Genomic DNA, 19,858 nt, shown 5'->3' with positions numbered 1-19,858 from the left:
CAGAGGAAGTATTAATAGTATTTGTTAGTACTGTAGTCTTGTGTACTTACATTTCTGCTCAGCAGGGTTAACGAACATTGAACCTCTGCATGCTGAAAATCAGAGCACTTAATGCAACACTGAGCTAATTTAGATATAACCTGTTATTGTGCTTCATGCAAAAGGAAGCAAGCTTTCAGACGAGTGTAGCTGAAAATGCTCATACTTGGAAATATCCTCCTTTCTGACGAAGCTATCTTCTGCAGGGGAGAGTAAATCTTGGCCTACATAGCTTACAAGCCAATTAAGAATAATAAGCCTTCACAGTGTGGTTCTTTAAGGTTCAGTAGAAATAACGACAGTTACCTTTATGTAGAACATGTTGTTATCTTTCAGTTTTAACATTTTTCCCCCAAAGTAAAGTATACATGTGTCAGCGTAGTGGTTTAGGACCATTACAATTTGAAGAATAATATAATTTATTTTAGCTTATTTTTCATATATGTGTGTATATATGTATGTATGTACATATGGATAACATACATATACACATGTACACAAGATATACTTAAAGGAGATATGTCTTTTATATCTTTTAGGTTATTTGCTTTTATTCTCTTCATGCACGAGTGTGTGTGTGGATATTTTTTTCACCTTTATTTCTGAGGGTTCCTTTAAACACTTCCTAGTTCATGACCACTAGAATTTATCTTTCCCTTCCTTTTCCACCTCAGCCACCAGTGGTAAAAACAGAGATGGTAACAATTTCTGATGCCTCACAAAGGACAGAAATCTCCACCAAGGAAGTCCCCATTGTTCAAACTGAGACCAAAACCATCACGTATGAGTCTCCACAGGTACAGAAGCTTGAGATTTGGGCTGTTTGAATTTCCTTTTTTGTTTGCTTAGTATGCATCTTTCTATTTACAGTGTCTTCCCTAGCCCTGGATTTGACATAACTTTTCCCAACAGTGTAACTTGATTTAGACAGAGAGCTGCAGTCAAATGGGTGAATCCAAAGTACTGGAGGTTGAATACCGTCAGTAGTGTGCGGCTCTGAGTTCAACCCCTGGTACCCAGGGAAAGGCAGCCCTCGGTTAGAGAGGAGTGGGTAGACATTGGTGACCTCGTACACATGGAGGAGAGCAATAAAGATGATTAGTTTAGACAACAGCACAATCCCATCCTGCTGCTGCAGGGCCTTTCTGGCCTGTTGCAGTTAAACATATGTGCACATTCTTGGCAAGTAGGTGACCTTGCAAAGTCTACTAGATGTGATACCTCGTGTAGGTGGTAGTATTTAAGCCTCCTCCTGTTCCAGCTTCATGACAGCAGATCAAGTAAGCAGTCACTATTCCAACATTAGAGGCACCCACACACTTCCTCTTTTTTACACTGGTTGTTTTCCTTTGACCCATGCGGTGATCTCCACATAACAGTGTCAAAGTGCCTTACGGGAACTGCGTGTGCGGTCTCAGCTCTGCAAAGCCTGGTTCTGTGGAGATGTTCAGACAGGAAGGCTGGAGAGGTTGCTTAGGTTTATGGTAAAGTGTTTGCTGCACAGGCATGAAGTCCCAAGTTTAGATCCTTTGTCAGAGCTGGGAGTGTGCATGCTGTGGTCCCAGTGCTGGGGAGGGAGACCAGTGCGCAGTGCAGCCAACCAGTGAGCCAGGCTTGAGCTGCTCCTCTTCAGGGTTAGGGAGAGGTTCTGCCTGAAAAACAAGGTGGTGAGCAGTTGAGGAAGACACCTGACACTGCTCTGGGCTCCACAAACCCGTGCATACGCACACAGATGTAAACAAATTAAATGTAACAAAAGGAGTTCATCATTTCAAACTGGACCTGTCTAAAAATGTCTGTGTGAGTAGTTTACCTTTCTCTGGTAGGACTGCAGTGTGGGGAAGAAGGTCAGTTCTCAAAGTATTTTAAGACTGAGCGTGTACATGTGTGCAACGTTTCTCAAAAAGTTTTGAGCACATTATCTACGTGTGTGCATAGATCCCGAGTGCAAACAGGTTTCTTATCATTATAAGCGTGTTACTCTTCTGTCCCCACTGTGGTAAGCTCCCTCAGAACTACACTCAGGCGCCAGAGGCAGATTTGAGAGAAACCTCATTGTCTTTGTGCCAGGAAATTGGCAGCTGTGTTTGCGATCCTAACGTAACTAAGCTATTAATTTGCTTTGTTATTTCTTTTGGCAACTTTAGAATCTTCTGCCTCTTCCAGTGTTAAAGCAAACAAATTAAAGCAGCTTCTTTTAAAATATATACAGTGGCATGTGTGCACACATAAACATGACATACATGAATGTATCCACATATATAATATTCGTATATGCACATAAGTGTGTGTATTTATGTTTGTATGTACGTATACACTCATGAGATATCAACCATTATAAGAACTATGTAAGTTTTACAGAGTATATTAGCGTTAACCAAATAACCAAATAGTTCAAGTTCAGCTTGTCATCATCTGGTTCTGTTAGTAATCTGAGAAAATGTTTGCCTATTTTTACCCACCTGTGCTTAAACACAATACATAGCCAGACTTCTGGTCACTGTGGAAACTTCTTCACCTGGCTCTCGGGTTTGTTTTTTGTTTTTTCTAGCTTCTACAAATGCTCTTTACTCTTGTCTGACTTAAATCCCAACTTTCCTTCATTCTGCTTTCTGCCACAGGGTTTGTTTCTGCACATTCACTGTTTTTCACAGCACTGTGTCAATGCCAGCTCTCTGGATCCTGAACCTTGACTACACCGTGCAAGGATAGACAGATAGGCTCTCCTGCCCGCTGTGCAGCTCTTAGAGGAGACATACTCAGTAGGGGGTCTTGTCTGACATTATGGAACTTAAGCATTACTTTGTATTTTTCCTCCAACTGTCCAAAGATTGATGGCGGGGCTGGTGGTGATTCGGGCACGTTACTGACTGCACAAACCATCACATCTGAGTCCGCGTCAACAACGACAACCACACACATCACCAAGGTAAAACTCTAGGGGAGCCCTAGGGAGAGGATGGTACACGGCAAACAGATCTTTTCTGTATCGTTTCTTTGTTTCTATACACACTTCTAAGACACAGTACCAGTGGACTAAAATGTCCTTCTTAAAGTATCCAAGAAATTAGGCTCCAATGACAAATTTATTTCAAGCCAAATTGCAGTTTTGTAAAGTACAAGGGGGTAAAAATATGAGTAGGTATAGAAGGCAGCTACATGGACATAAGAAACACTTTAATAAAACTGTAAATCTTCTCTCATTTACTTAAAGTTCTAGTGTATTGACTGGAGACCTTTACCCAGGGCCTTTTCTAAACACTCAATACCATATCACCATGTAGTCCTTGGCTTGACAGCATCAGTTGTAACTGGGGCTTGCAAGTCTAAAAGTCATGACTCACTCCAGACCTATTAAAACCCTGGCGGGAGCTTCCAGCTGTCTCTGTTACATGCCAGTATAATATAAGCTGATTTTCTGGTATTTCATTTTGTTTCTATTTTCACATCGGATAAGTGCTTAATTGTCTTTAATGTATCTGTTATACCCTTTCCACTCTATGTTTCTGGATGATAATTTTAAAAAGCAGAAATTTTGTCAATTAAAAGTGCAGGGTGCATTGGTGCTCATAGAAACATATTCAGCTGGTGATGCTAGTGATAGGCTTTATTTCTTAGTTAAGTGCTACTGCTGGTAACTCCATATGGACTGGTGAAGGTTGTGGAGGTCACCTGTGTGCTGTCTCAGGACTCTGGTATTGGCTGTGTCTTTTTCAAGGGTCTCAGGATCTCCAGCATGCCCCAGGCACTCTGAGCCTGCACCTGAGCAGTGACTTTGTGAGGGAGTTGATGCACCCTAGCCTTTGCACAGCCAGTGCACATGTGTTTTGCATCCACGTGCACAACCACACACAGAAGCAATCATCAGCTTAACCTTTAATGAAAATATCATTTGCTTTCCTTATCTTAAAACAAATGCAAGATTTTTTTGTTTGTTTTGAGGTTTTTTTGTTTTTTTGCTTCTTTGTGCCCTAAATCAAATGAATGAACTCACTAAAAGAATTGTTTTATTTTTATTTTGGGGGATTTGAGTATTTTTTTGTTTTTGTTTTGTGGCTTTGTGATTTTGGTTTTTGTTTTTCGATTTTTTGTTTCTCCGGGTATCCTTGGCTGTCCTGGACTCACTTTGTAGGTCAGGCTGGCCTCAAACTCACAGAGATCCACCTGCTTCTGCCTCCCAGAGTACTGGGATTACAAGTGTGTACCACCACACCTTGCTCACTAAATGAATTTGTATGACTGGAATTAAAACATTTTCCTAAGTTCTAAAACACTCCAAAAATGTTTTTAACTCTAAAAATACCAAATAGTTCTTTCTTCTTTCTATTCTCCTTTTCAAAAAGGATCCTGTGGAGTCGCTTAGATTTTTAAATGGCTTCTGCTCCATTTTAATCTCACCAGAGTCTTGGTATTTTAGGGGCTGCTTTCGATCAGAGCACACGTCTGACTGCTGTACCTTTTAGGACTCTGTGTTGAATTGAACAGTCTAGCAGGGAAAATGTCTAGAGCCTGCACCTTGCGCCGCTCCGTGTGCTGGAAGCTGGGGTTTGCTTGCTTTCTCTTCTTGCAAGCTCTAGTTACTGATTTCTCTTCTCTTTATGACCTTAGACTGTAAAAGGTGGAATATCGGAAACAAGAATTGAGAAGCGCATTGTGATCACAGGGGATGCAGCTCTGGATCATGATCAGGTAAGGGCCTTTCCTGTCCTGTCTGTGTGTGCTCACGGCCTAGGACATGCCGGATGGAGGTCAGCTCCCTGGTTGTGGTGGGAAGGCGCTCAGAGCCTGGGGTAGCCCATCCTGTGAACTGTCCTGAGCACCTTGGCACAAAACATGGAATATTGATTAGCTCCCACTGGGCTAACATTCAGGGTAGTGGGGCCTTCTGGTGACCAGGAGGGAATCACATTGGCCTGGCTTAAAACAAATGGCAGCTAATGACAAGTCCCTTAACAAAACAAAAAACAAAGAAAAGGCACCAAGGGTTCTTCTACCTAGTTGTTGGACATTTGCCAGTGATTTTATAGCATAAGAAAAGTTGGGCTGTTGATTACTAAGGACTTTTCTCTATTATAATTTGGGGTGGTAGTGGGAAGAAAGTATTACCTAGTGTTTCTCTTGAAGTGAACATTTACACTGTTTCACCCTTAAACTGTTTGCCAGAGAACTCAGGCTTATGCAGCATTGCTTTAAGGCAGACATAAAGAACAGATAGGAAGCCATGGACCCGAAGATAACGATTCTGATTTAGAAGGATGACTGAGCTTCCTTCACTGTTCAAGTGAGGTCCGCTCTGCACACTAACTGCCAGTGGTGGGCCCTTCCTCCCTCACACTACACCAGGACCAGTGGAACTATGCAAAATTAGGTGAAGAAGCTGCTTCCGTGGCAAAAACCCATACTGACAGCAGAGTGACCCTAATGCCATTCATACCTTCTCTGCCTCCTTCTTTATGTTCAGAGAAGTCTTAGTCATGGGCTATTCCTTTATTTGAGTGAGACGCAGAAAGAGACGCCTCGAGTTGACATGCCTGAGAGGCACAGTTTCATAGAATCCACATCAGCAGCTCCTCATCCTGCGCTGGTCATAATTTGGTGCTCCGTCACAGGAATGAATGAGCTATAGTTACTCTTCTGACGATACTGTTTTCTAATAAAATCATTCTCAGCCTGGCATGGCGGTGCTCGCCTGTTGTCCTGGCTCAGCTCTCCAGAGACTCCAAATAGAAGGGCCCCAGAGCTGCAAAACTAACCCGACCCTACCGAGACCTAGGTTCACATTTTTTTCCCTCTCAGTTTGACAGTGGCATTGTCTCGTGGTTTTCATTGTTGCTGTATTAATACCTCATTAGCTTGTTCTTGCATTTAGTTTCTTAAGCTGATGTAGGATGAAAGGACTACAAGCATAATTTAAGATACAGGCTGGAGACGTGGTTCAGTGGTTAGGAGACGCTGGCTTTTCTTCCAGAGCACCTGGGCTTGCTTTTCAGCACGCACGTGGTGCAGCACAGCCACCTCTGCCTTTGGTTCTGTGTGATCATACATTCTCCTCCGACCTCAGTGGACACCAGCATGCATGTGGTACACGGGCGTACATACAGGCATAATACCCATACACATAACATTTAAAAACTAAGATGTATCTATCAGGTGTTGATGATGCCTCTTTCTCTTCCCCTTACTTTGTAGCTTTATATATGTTTAGTGGTGTGTTCTGTGACCTCCAGCAGAGAGAAGCGGTACTGTGGTCCAGGAATGCCTTTATCCCCACACAGGCACCACAGCACAAGGAGCTTTTTACTGTTCCCAAATATTTAGCTCCCTGCATCTCAGAGGAACTCATTGTTTCTTGTGGGATGCTTTCCTTCTGTGGTTTTTGTTTTCTTTGTTTTTCCTCCAGAACTTCTTTACAAATAAGATTGGCAGTAATTAGGAGAGAGCTGTCTGTCCTAAAGATAGACTGTTTCCATGTCGCACAGTTTCCTTCCACTGCCTTGTCCATGGAAGAGACCCTGAAGCAGCACAGTTGACACTCAGGGTCCTCTTCCTGGCTGCTTGGGCTTGAGAAAGAGCGGTTAGCCGTTGAAGCTGCAGCTGCATAGAGGGGCCGGCAGGAGACCGGCCAGCCACCTGTGCTTTCTCTAGATGATTGTTTTGTTGCTACTGCTACTTTTTATTTTTGTCCCCTGTAGGCTTATGGGTATTTTTCTTAGTAATGTTTTACTGTAATGTGTTTAAGTTGAGACAATTGCTGAGGGTTTCAAATGGCAAAGATTAGGAGGCCTGGTCCATGTCTTGGAGCCCAGCTCTGTGTGGTGGCTGCACAGAGTGTGTACAGGAGGCACTGGACTTTCAGGTGACGCCATTTCCTGCATTACACAGCAAACCTCAAATGGTCTTTATTGCCCCTGCATTAGTCTGAGCTCCCAGCTAAGAACTTATGAGGCTCAGTTCTGCTTATAGCGCAGTGAGTATAAGCTTGGGCTTTGAAGCTCACGTTTTTCTCCCATATGATCATCTGTGGAGGTGCACAGGAAGGACAGCAAGTGGAGAAAACAGCAGGCGTTCTCAGAAATGGGCGATGAACCCGATTCCAATGTTCCTGTCACTATAAATTAAGACACAAAGCAGTGTGCTGGGGCTTGGGTCTGGCTGAGGATGGTACATGTGCTCTGCCGCTCACTAGCATCTGTTCTTCTGACCCTGGTAGGCGCTGGCTCAGGCCATTAGGGAAGCCAGAGAGCAGCACCCGGATATGTCCGTCACGAGGGTGGTAGTGCACAAGGAGACAGAGCTGCCAGAAGAAGGAGAGGAGTAAGGTAAGCGAGCCTGGCTACCCCAGCCTCTCCTGCGACTCCTCTGGGCCTGTGCTGCACTGTTTATGTCAGGGTCGTTGCTTTCGGTAGTGCGAATGGTTTTCTCCAGTTTGTTATCTCAGTCTGACCAGCATCTCTGTGGTGAACTGTCTGTCTAGTGCTAATGACTGCCGTGTACAGACACTGTGCTGTACTAACAGCAAGACACAATGCATGGGCGTGGTTCATAGAGCTGCCTGCCTGTGATGGCTAAAGAGTTCCTGATGAAATGCATAAATGTCATATTGAGGAACCTTCACTACGGCGTCCCAGCTCACATGTGGGAGGTGTGTTTCTGGCGGTCAGTTTTCACTGGTCTGTGTGCCTTTGTGCCTCAGTGCAGAGTCTTAATCATGAATCTTTGTACTAGGCCTTGATGGCTGTAGGATGTGTGCCCCCACTTTTGCTCCTTTTTTCTTTATCCTTGATTCTTTATTGTCATATAGATTACTAAATCAGCTTGCTAATTCAGTTCTGTGTATTGAGGTGTTTTTTTTTTTTTTTTTCTTTCCCCTTTTCCTTTACATTTTCAGTGTTGGAGAACAAACTAGGGCCTTGCAGGTGCTCAGTCAGTGAGGTTGTCCTCACCAACCTGTGGAGTTGTTATTGGATTTAGACCTACTGTACCTGGGTTCATATGGGGAGGGTGGCAGCTTTGTGATACTATCTTCATGATCATGAGATGTCTTTCAGTAAAATTACATAATATCTAGCCAATTATGGTCTTATATATCTTACCTAGATACAGTTGATCTTTGATCTTGTATCTAACAACTTCATATCTTAGATGCTCTTTTCAATGCAGGGTATATAAATGCATTATTTAAATTTTTAGAAAAAAACTTAACATCCAGTTGCTTAAATTAATAAACTATGTTATATGTGATGCTGGTCTATTTTTGAGATTTTTTTTTTGTTGATAATTTTATATATGGAAGACTAAGAACACTCATGCCTTGAACTCCAAAGACTACTAGGTTTTAATATTGCTAGATAAAAGGCGGGATAGTGTTGGGCAGATGAATCAATAGGTAGTATAATCTGTCTTTTTTAATTCATAAGATTATCTTAAGCATACAGTAAGATGCCAGAGGAAAATTATATATAAAGGTGTCTTAGTGTTTCTGTTGCTGAGATGAAACATCATGACCAAAAAGCAAGTTGCAGGGGGCGGGGGTAGGGGAAAGTTTATGCATCTTATGCTTCAACAACACTTTTCATCATCAGAGGAAGTCAGGACAGGAGCTCAAGAAAGGTTGTGACCTGGAGCCAGGAGCTGATGCAGAGGCCATGGAGGGGCGCTGCTTACTGGCTTGCTCCCCATGGCTTGTTCTGCCTCCTTTCTTATAGAACCTAGGACCACTAGCACAGGGATGGTGCCACCCACAATGGACTGGGCCCTCCCCCATTATGAAAATGCCTTATGGCTGGGTCTTACAGAAACATTTTCTCAATTGAGGCTCCTTCTGATGACTGTAGCTCCTGTCAAGTTGATATTAAACCAGCCAGCACAAAGAGTAAAGTGGGAAAACTGTTAGTGTTCCAAATGTTACCCACCAATTTACTTACATATAAGAAAAATGAAGCTGGAGACGTGGGTCATTGGCTGTACTTCCAAAGGAACTGCATGTGGTTCCCTGGACCCACAGTGGGTTGCTGCCTGTCTCCAGCACCAGGGAATCCAATAGAACTTGATTTTCTTGCCTTAGTGAGTACCCAGAGGTATGTCTTTCTTATTTTTTTAATTGAAAATAGATTTTTTCCATATAATATATTCTGGTTATATTTTCTCCTCCCCCAATTTCTCCCAGATCTTCCCCACCTACCCACCCATGCAAATTTGTACCCTTTTTTTTTCCTTAACAGATTTTTCCACTATGAGTAGTTGTCAGTTGTAGAGAACTTCTGGCTTAGGGATGGGGCTGGTGTCTACTTCCTCTCTCAGCACAGGGACCCCCATCCACCTTAGACCTGTACAGACCCTCTGTGAGCTGCCACACTCCCTGTGAGTTCATAGAGGCATCAGTCCTGTTGTCTGGGAGGCTTGTTTCTTTGGAATCTTATGTACTGGCTCTTAAATCTTTCATCCCATCTCTGCAGAGTTCACTGAGCCCTGTGGGGAGGGGTCTGATGGAGATACGCTCTTTAGGACTGGGTATTCCAGGGTCTCTCACTCTCTGCATACTGTCCAGTTGTGGGAATGTGTTGGTTGCCATCTGCTTTAGGAGGAACTGCTCGGGTGACGGCTGAGCAAAGCACGGATCTATGAGTATAGCACAATGTCGTTGGAAGTCATTTTACTGCTTTGTTCCTTTAGCAGCAAAGCAGTATTGGGTTTTCTCCTAGGTCCATGGCCTATCTAGTATTAGGTTCTCTCCTAGGTCCATGGCCTATCTAGTATTAGGTTCTCTCCTAGGTCCATGGCCTATCTAGTATTAGGTTCTCTCCTAGGTCCATGGCCTATCTAGTATTAGGTTCTCTCCTAGGTCCATGGCCTATCTAGTATTAGGTTCTCTCCTAGGTCCATGGCCTATCTAGTATTAGGTTCTCTGCCGCATGAGCAGTGCTGAGCTGGATGCATTCATGGAACAGGCCTTAAAACCAATCAGATCGTGGTTGTTCACTGCTACAGCTTCTGTGCCGCCATTGCCACGGTGTGTCTGGCAGGCAGGTCACCATTGTAAGTCAGAAGCTTTGTAGTTGGGTTGATGTTTAGCCTTCTCCTCTGGCAATGCGCAGAGTGCCTTCCTGTGATTAACAGTAGCCCTTTAGGAGTGAAGGCTGTAGTTAGACACCAGCTCAACTTCTCCATGTTCAGTGAGTTATATACGTGTTGTCCTCAGCACTAGGGCTTTCCCATCAGTTTGTGGAGAGCAACCAGTACGTTAAAAGTAACCTGGGGTATTCAGGTGTCCCCTTGAGCCAACAACTCAGTTAGATGTAACCCATTTCCAGTATCATATAGTGGCTAGAGATGTCTAGTTGGGCCTTTGTTTCCCCTGATTATTTGGTGGTTCCATTTAGATTTTTCTTGTTTATGTATATATTTTAAGATACTTGTACTGTGTTAGGTTTCTATAGGTTTCCATTTCCCTCAAATGACCCTTAGTTTTAGACGCCCCTCCTTGTATTTCCTTACTTAAACCCCCTCTTCCCTACCCCTCCCCATTTGATCTCCCATTCTAGTCATCCCCCCATTCCATCCATAACTGCTCTATTTCCTTCTCTACCCCACCCTGGCCCCTGACTCTGTACTTAACTTACATGAATTCTGTCCTGCTTATCAAGACTTAACAGTTAACATCCACATGGAAGCACATAGGTGCCATATTACCTCCTTTCTAGCTGTATCCATTTACCTGCATAATTCATGATCTCCCTCCCTCTCCTTCTCTCCACCCCTCCCTCCCTCCACTATTGAGTAATACTGTATTGTATACATATGCCATTGGTCTGTTGGTTGACATCTAGTACGTGTAGAGCACTGGGCAGTCAGAGACGGGAAGAAGGGAGTGCGCACAGACCCAGTGGCAGGGACAGTGGAGAGAGTGAATGCTGCCCTCTGCTCATCCAGGTTCCAGAGGAGCCGGGCGGATTTACAAGGGTGTGTTCCCTTCCCTGCCCGCACCCGAGTTTCCTGTTATCCGGAAGGCCTCTGCATTGGGTGTTCGAGTGCAGAAGTAGCATTTTCTACTGTCTGTAGTATTTATCAGTCACATGCATGATTGCCTGATTGAGAGCTCTGCGTTAAATGATGTGACCTGTAACAGGGAAACAGTGTGCTTCAGGCATTGCTTCATATGGAAAATGTGCTGAACATCTCTGTGTTTGAGTGTAGGATTCAATCCCATATGGAAGCAAAATAAGGTGTAAAATAACACACACACACACACACCTGTAAAAGTATGACATTATTAGCTAATGCTTGGTAGGAACTTAGTCCTATGTCTGGCTTTGTACTGAGACCCTTATTGGTGGTTCCTAGAGTGATCTGTGACGAGGACACTGAGGCCCAGGTCAGTGGGTCTGTAAGTGGCTGAGCTAGAAGGACCATGTCCAATTAGATGCGACACCTCAAGGCCTTTGCTGAAGGATCCAGGGTAGGAATCTTTCAGATAACTTCTACCTGATATACATGGATCCATTCTAGAAAAATTCATTTTGGACAAAAGTTTCTTGGGTTTTTAGCTTTGTTATAAAGCCAAGTGAATACTCAAAATCAGTGCTTTCATATTAAAAAATCATATTTAAATAATCTAGTTTGTAAGGTAAAGGGAAGTACTGTATCTGCTTTTTTTGCTTTTGGGAAACATATATAGGTGGAAAAAGAAAAATTGTGAATTTAAATGTGAGTGAAAGGTAGAATTATCTTCAAATTTTACTTATTCCTTAGCTGATAACTTGTGTGTTTGCAAGTGGCTCCAACTGTTTTGTGTGACAGGCTGTCAACAAATTGCTACATGGTAGTAATTCTTTAAGTGGAATGGCGTGGGTGTGTTGGGCATAAAGATCTAACTTTAAAAATGTCTGTTAGCCTTAAAGAACCAAGCAGTTGAGCTGGTGAGATCACAGCAGCTCACTCTTCTCTCAAAGGCATGGCTAGCAAGATGAGGCTGTACCAGAAAGGGTCATGGGGATTCAGACAAGAAACCTGGGAGCAGCATCTTGAGCAGACCATCCACAAGCACAAGCTGAAATGGCTTAGGCGTCTAGCAGACTTAGAACTGAATTCCTAACTTTGGGATGAGGGTGTTGGTGTGCCTCTCCCTGGATGAAGTACTGTAAAGGCTCACAAGGGCCACCCAGGTGCCTAAAGAACTAATGTAGATGCTCTTGGTGTGTAGCACTCGCTCCTCTGCGTTGGCAGGCTCCAGCAAACCAGGAGAAGCAAGAGCACTTTGCTGCATCACACCTTGGTGTGATACTCCCTCCCCTCCCCATTCAGGAAATGGCAGTAGCTCAGGAAGAGCACAGTTTCCAACTTATCCAAAGTGATCCTTGGGTCCGCAGTTCTGCCCTTCAACTCGCAGCTCAAGCATATGTCCATGGCATCATGGTGATGAGCAAAGTGAGTTTGCTAAATGTACTGGTTTACAACTGTAACCTCATCACTGGTGAGGCCAAGGCTCGAGGACTGCGAATTCAGAGTCAGCCCTCACCTGTGGGATGGGAATGGGGACTGTATGAGAATGAGTGTCCCAGGACTCCTGAGGACAGTCTGCTGGTGCGGCTTTACTGAAATGACACCAGGCTGTTCCATTGGTGCTCTGCAAGGGGCACATCGGTCTTAGCGTGACCCATTACTGTGAAAGCAGTTGGGAGTATGTGGCCTTCAGAGGAGTCTTGGCAGCCTTGGGTCTGTAGACCACACTCTGCCTACATTCTCTTATAAACACTTCAACAGTTGACCATGTCCTGAGCTAGCCTAATGGAAATTCAGTGTATTTGCAATTGGGGTCAAGGATTCCAATAACGTAAACAATAGAAAGTGCTTGAAATTTAAAATTAAACATACAGGTTAAAAAGAAAGAATAAACAGTTTACCTTTAGCAATGACTGTCATGCCCGACTACCGAGCTTATAATTTCAAAAATAGTTGTATTGTGTCTTGCATAAATATTTTGTTTTCTAGATCTCTGATTCTGTTACATAAAATACAATCCATAAACTTGATAGCATTGAGCTTGTAGCAAGCTCTATGATGTTCTGAAATTGTCTGTTGGTTTGTATTGACACTGTTAAGAATGTGTCCAGACTTCTAAAAGTATGACATAGAATCCTGTCCCAAAGAAAAACGGCTAGGTGCTGTGGTGCACGCATCTAATCGCAGCACTTGGGAGGCAGAGGCAGGGAAGACTGCTGTATGTTTGAGGCTAGCCTGGTCTATAGTAAGTTCCAGGCCAGCCAAGGTTGCACAGTGAGACCCTGTCTCAAAAGAAGAAAAAAGAAAGAGGGCTGCGCACTGGAGAGGTAGATCAGTGGCAGGATGCTTACCCTACTGGCCTGTCCTTGTCCACTCAGCACATGCAGGGAAAGGCTCTCGAAGTGCATTGGCTCTTCCCTAAAGATGCAGCACATCATTTGTAGGAGGCATGCCAACCACTTAGACCCACCAAACACTTAAGGTGTGTATGCCACTGATGTTAGTGTGTCATCCTTGACCTTGTCTTCCTTAGTTCAGAAACTAAATGCTTAGTCCCTAGGAGTTCATGCTGTGTTTAAATGCAGGAAGAGCTGAGATATGAGGATATGTAAATACAGACCTGTACATGCCAGTCACTGCTCATCTGTCTAAACCACTAGGGAGTCTAGGGTTCTGACTCTCTCAGGCATCTCATTAACTAATTGTTAACTTACTGAAGGCTAAAAGTAATTAGCGCATTTGACACCAAAATGCAAGTTTCTTAGATTGTAAAAGTTGCTTGGAATTTTAGAAGCATGTCATGGTTGCCATTTGTGATTTTATCAGAAAGTTAGCCTATTATACCTGTTTCGTGATTATATTATGACTAAATGAGAATTAAAGATGTTTGTTTGTTTGTTTGTTTGTTTGTTTGAGACAGGGTTTCTCTGTGTAGCCTTGGCTGTCCTGGACTTGCTTTGTAGACCAGGCTGGCCTCAAACTCAAAAGAGATCCACCTGCCTCTCCCTCTGTGAGTACTGGGATTACCGGTATGCCTGGCTGAGCAAAGAACTTTTTAATGCATGTTTTTTTCTTTTGTTAAGTTCAATAAGTCTTGAAGATTTTTCTTTACTATGTATTCTCTTCAGTTTCCTACATATTCCTAGTTTTCCTATAATATTGAAACAATTTCAATTTTGTTTCTAACTTTATGACATTTTATATTAAAACAAATTTAAAGAAATAGAAGTGACACCAAGCTTAGAGAAAAATTCATAAAGAATCCTAAATGTCTTGCTGTAGATTTTCAAAGAGAGCTAACATTGACCTTGTTTCTTCTTTCCAATCTTAATGATGTATCTAACCCATTGTACCTACAGCAGCATTACTTCAGTGGAGGAAGGGGATTGCTTTCTATGTAACTAGATAGGTGGGGCACCGTGTTCAAGAAACGATACATATTCACCAGGCAGAGCAGAGGCAGTAGGTGCAAGAATGGGCATTGTGGCCAAAGGTCACAGATAACCCTCCAGAGCCGCCTCTGTTTTCGCTCACCATCCCCCACATTTCTCTTTGGAATTGCTGCCTAGAAGACTTTGCTTCCGTTGGTTTTCCTGTCTTGACTATAGCAGAAGTGCTAATGAGTAACGATTAGCCCAAGGAAGGCAGTAGGGTGGGAAACAATGGATTGATTAGTCATCCTGCCCAGAATAATCAAGGTTTTTATATTATCTGTGCTGCTCCTAAATAACAAGTATTTCCTCTATCAAAATAGAGATTTCATCTGACCAATACCATGTACATTCTCAGTTCATTTCGGGACCGGTTCTTCTGTAAAGAACATTAATGGTCACCACCCTCTATAATTAATACATTTGCCAGGATTTTTGCCAAGGTGAAATAGAAAATGAGACGGTTGCATCTGAAAACCTCTTGCTGCCTCAGGGATGGTGAGTCACTTTAGTTCTCTGCTGCATCTTTGGCTGTGGGCTCTGAGCACCTCCAAGGCTATGCATTTCCTTTTCCCCTGATGTTTACATCCCATTCCCTTGTGCCTGTTGGTCTTTTTCGGATCCTTCTGTGCTGACTCACAGACCCATGCCTGTAGTCCCAGCCTCTCACAGAGGTTCTGTGCCTCCGCTCCCTCCTCGTTTTAAGTTCCAGACTTTGTACTATTATATGACCACTTTTTCTCTTCATTTGTTTTTCAGTTTCTGTTTTGTTTTGTGACGAGATAGCACTATTGTAGCCTTGGCTGGCCTGGAACTCCCTGTGTAGACCAGGCAGGCTCCACTTGCCTCTGCCTCCTAGGTGCTGGAGTTAAAGGCGCGCATAGTCACTGGTCCTATTCTGTGGTGACACCTCAAGTCTGAGTCCTGCCCTTTAATGGTAAAAGCTGGTCTGCCGTGTTCTTCGTCCGGCCCCCATCTGTGGGTCCTGACCAGAGTCCTGGCCTCTGCTGCCCTCACCTTCACAATGCTTACCACGCTGAACCGCAGCAATGCTTTCTTTCAAAACATGAATCCAGCTATGCCAGCCTTCCCCAGGACCAAAGGAGAAACACATCCGTCTTCCCTGGGTTATGTCCTACATGGCTGACTGCCAACTCTCTCGATTCACCTTTTCCTTGCTCTGCACTCTCCTCTGGATCAATCCAGTTGATCTTTTTACACCCCCCCCGGGTGTCCCCCATCTTTATTGGGTCAAGTTCAGAACATATCTCACATATCTTACCCTTATTACCTACGTACCCACGCTTATCTGCACTGCTGTCTGTCGCTTCAGCATTCTGTTTATTTAATCACTTTACAGCCCAATCCCAGCTCCCTCCTCTCCTCCCAGTCCCACCCTCGTGCTCCCTCCTTCTCAGAGAACCGGAGGGCCCCTCCATGGGTACCAACTCACCCTAGCACCTTAAGTTGCCTCAGGCTATTTCCTCAATCTCTGCTCCGTCTTTACCCCTACACTAACTGGAGACAGGACAACTTTAGAGTTGATGGCTTTATGGGTGGGTTGATGTCCCCCTCCCTCTACTGGAAGTCTCACCTGGCCACAGGAGGTGGCAACTTCAGGCCCCTTAAACCCTGCTTCTAGGAGTCTCAGCTAGGGCCACCCCCATAGACTCCTGGGAGCCTCCCCTGTCCAAGAGATGCCCCATTCTCTCTCCCAGTTCCCTACACACACACCCTCACTCGGGATGCCCATTCTCTCTCCCAGTTACTTACACACACACACACACACACACTCTCTCTCTCTCTCTCTCTCTCTCTCTCTCTCTCTCTCTCTCTCTCTCTCTCTCTCTCTCTCTCTCTCTCTCTCACACACACACACACACACACACACACCCTCTCTCACTCGGGATGGTATTTTCTACTTCCATCCATCCCGTTCTCCACTCACTTCTGTCTCCTACATACATCTTTAAGTCCGCCTTAGTGCCATAATACTGTATGCCTTCTGTGCCTCTTGTTCGCAGCACCCAAAGTCGCCTTCCTGTTCATCTTAGTGAAATGAAAATGGACTGACTTTCCCTGTGTAGCTTTAAACCTGCATCAGTTAACTGTCAATTTTGCAGCAGTCCCCTTACCTGAAAAGGGGCTCTATGTTTTACTACTCCCATTAGAGGCTTGCAACGAAACAGTAGCGAGCCCTCTGTACACTGTCTCCCTCTGCCTCTTGAGTTAAGGGAAGTGTCTTTTGACTTCTTTTTAGCAAATCTGAATTGTCCACATCTCTGCTCAGGCACTTTGGAACCATTAATAAGGAAATTAGGGGTTACTTGAAGGCAGCCACCATGAGTGATATTGTGACATTTGCCCTAATAACCAAAACAGCTGCTAAGAGTTGAATGGGCAAGTGGCATATCCAGTGTGAGTGTGCTCACAGAGGGGTCTTGACTCAGAAACTGGGTGGGGCTGGGTGAGAGCTCATCACGCTACTTGGAAGGTCCTCCTTGTGAAACTTTATCTTTGAATTTTCCATGTGATATCCTTGGACCACATTTGGCTCTAGGTACCTGCAACTAAAGAAGGGAAAACCAGATAACAGACCCTGAGGGCATCGCACTGTGTGTGCTGTCTTGTTTGTGTTAATTAAGTCTTGTAATGTGGTCTTTCTTGCCAGCTCTTCTGAACTTGCCAATTTCCCAGGAATTCTAAGGCGTCTAGGTTTCTTTGGTTACTTATGCTTGTTTTTAATGAACATGCTATTTCCAGTTAACATGTATGTGCAGGTAACTATTGATTGCTTGATTGAAAACGTTTGATTACTTAACTTTCTGTTTTTGCAATACTTAAGATTTATGTCTTTTTTTTCTTTCTTTCCTAGAAAGTCTTTTTTAAACAACATTCAGCTTCATGACTCTGAAGAACTTTGACCATTCCAAGTCTTAATGCCACACCACTACTCCAGCAAATTTGTGCTACAACTGGTAACCCTGACCAGAAGCCTGAAGAATTAAAATGCCAACGGCAAACCTTACCTTAACAGCTCTGGTCTATACTGTTCTCATACATTTCTAATACATTTGTTTTATAACCACTTCTAAATACTCTCACTTCCCCTTTGCTTTCTTTACTTCCTTTTTTATTTTTATTTTTTTTTTAATTCCCTGTTTTTTGTTAAGGGTTTTGTATTTGTTTCCTTTCCCTACCTGCTTTTTTATGACTCATTTGCTCAAATGACAGTGAACAAAGCCAGCCCTGGCTGGAAGGTGCTGTTCACTTGAACAGGTGCTGTTGTGTGGAAAGGAAACTGTGACTAACTTAGGTAGCACCTTCGCTCGCTCTTGCAGATCCTTCTTCCCTTGGCTTCTTACAGTCAGTATTTACAGTCCTCAGGCTGCGGTCAGCGTGTTGCGCGAGGACAGATTAATACCAACTCAGAGCACTTCTTACATCGCGGAAGTTTTCTAACGTTTGGCAGTTTCACTACAGACAATTTTTATATTGACCTTTTGACTTTCCAGTCCTATGACTTTGTACTTAGTAGAGTCAGGGACTCTCCGGACTGGAGAATTACAGAGCTCACTGACCAAGCACTGTGCTCAGAGACCAACGCCCCACAGTGCAGTACTTCTCAGACGTATGCTTTGCCACAGATTTCCAGAACAGGAGGAGCAGCGCGGCTGTGCCCTCCCCTTTTACTACTAAAAGGAAAACCAGGCAGCTTCAAGCCTTAGTGCTTTCTTTCTTAACATTCCTAGGTTCAACACTCCCCATTATCTGAACACTTGAGTAGAACACTCGCTTTGTAGGAAACTTCCCTGTCTCCATGTCAAACTGACCTTTGCCTCAGAGCAGGCATAGCGCTAAGATAGTTGACAACTCGCAGGTGCTGGGGAGAAGAGAGTGGAGACGGTGGTGGGGTGGTGTTGGCTGTAAGAAGGCGATACCATGTAAAGCTGACACCAGAGACCTGATAGGGGCTTATTAACTGTATTGAACATTTTTCTCATTTGCTTTTGACTATGTATAGTTGTTATGCCAGATTAGATTTAGAGCAGCTTCAAGTTGTATTAAATGATATTTTGCTTTATGTAATACTGTTATAAAATAAAAGTTTGTTTATTCTATAAATGTGTCACTTCTTTTTTCATAAACATTAAGGAAGTAAACTGGAGTGCTATTTTTCCATCAGAAAATCTAGTGTTTTGTAAAAACACTTAAATAGCATTTTAAGAACACTTAAGTTCTGTCCTGTCTTTTTAATTGTTGCTTCTGCCGGCATCTGTGATCTGACGTGGTAGAAATCGCAGCATGTTTGCCGACTCAGTGTTCAGCGTGCCACATCCCTTGCACTAGGGAAACAGTGCTCCTGGTTTGTTTAAATCCTGCAAAGGATTTCTGTCTAACTTTTCTTGGTGTGCTTTCAGGAGATATTTCAGCTGCCTCAGTTGTGCCTTGCTGCTGTGCCTCGTGTCCTACTTATGTCTGCTATGTGTTCATGTAGCGGGCGGCGCACGCTGCTGAGGGAATGCATCTAAGTGTGATTGAAATGGCTTCCTAGAAGCTTTCGCCATGGCATACCACATTACGGGCTTAGTCTTTTAAACATGATACAGAAAAATGGTCAACAGAGTGCAATCTTTTTGCAGTGTGATACAGAATTTCTTTATGTAGTCATTTAAAATGAGCACAGGAAATATAATTTGCAAAGCTGTCTTTGAGATCTGTTCCCACAAAATTATCTCCCAACTTGTGAAAGGCTCTTCTCATGTTCTCTATAATTGTTGCAGAAATGACTGTCTGAGAATCCCTGTCTCAGCTAGCCAAGCCTTGGGAATGTTATGAGACCAAATGTGCTTCTGTAAATACACTTCCCATAACACCGTTCGTGTATGTAGAGTCCATATTTAAAACTCATGGCTGGATCTTCCAGAGACGGTGGGTGAGAACTGTTCTTGATAACAGCAGTGACGGATAGCGCCTCTATAGTGCCGTTGGCGAGGCAGTACCATCGGTGGATGGGCCTTGTTTTATCTGCTGAGGCAGCGCGAACAGGGATCTTGTAGTAATCAAGAGCATTTTAGAGACATGGTACCCAAAGAGCTACTTGGAACAATACTGATAATTACCCCTGTGGGAGCATCACTAAAGGCTATCTCCTTAAGAACTTCCTGTGTCTCATGAAAAAGGGATTTCCAGAATGTCTTTGTTTCATCACTGGGCCAAGTGGCAGAATAAGTAGGAAAGTGGGCCAGAGAGTTTTAAGATACAGATTTGAGCTGGAGAGTACCCAGCCCCGCCACTGCAGGAGATCCAGGCCAGGCTGATGAAGACATGGTTTCCTGGTGAGCCAGTCGCTCTCCCCTAGGCAACCCACACACACCCAGGGTCTGAAG

The 19,858-nt window shown here is 43.8% G+C and overlaps 1 protein-coding gene across 20 annotated transcripts in view; it reads left to right on the top strand.

The window, feature by feature from the left end:
- Positions 1 to 7,400, top strand: part of Epb41l2 (erythrocyte membrane protein band 4.1 like 2) — a 144,067-nt gene extending 136,667 nt beyond the window's left edge. For 9 of the 20 annotated variants that reach the window (XM_051164527.1, XM_051164523.1, XM_051164518.1 and 6 more), the window contains 4 exons: positions 714 to 836; positions 2,870 to 2,968; positions 4,648 to 4,728; positions 7,250 to 7,400. In XM_051164527.1, the coding sequence (XP_051020484.1) occupies positions 714 to 836; positions 2,870 to 2,968; positions 4,648 to 4,728; positions 7,250 to 7,357 (411 nt within the window). In that variant the 3' untranslated portion in view covers positions 7,358 to 7,400. The remainder of the gene's footprint in view (positions 1 to 713; positions 837 to 2,869; positions 2,969 to 4,647; positions 4,729 to 7,249) is intronic. The other 11 variants (XM_051164529.1, XM_051164528.1, XM_051164525.1 and 8 more) reach the window with 2 other exon arrangements.
- Positions 7,401 to 19,858: the final 12,458 nt, after the last annotated feature.

This window comes from Acomys russatus, chromosome 21 (assembly GCF_903995435.1).
Source record: "Acomys russatus chromosome 21, mAcoRus1.1, whole genome shotgun sequence".
NCBI classification, from domain to species: domain Eukaryota; kingdom Metazoa; phylum Chordata; class Mammalia; order Rodentia; family Muridae; genus Acomys; species Acomys russatus.
Note: the sequence above shows the minus strand (reverse complement) of the source record. Positions and strands in the feature narration are given on the sequence as shown.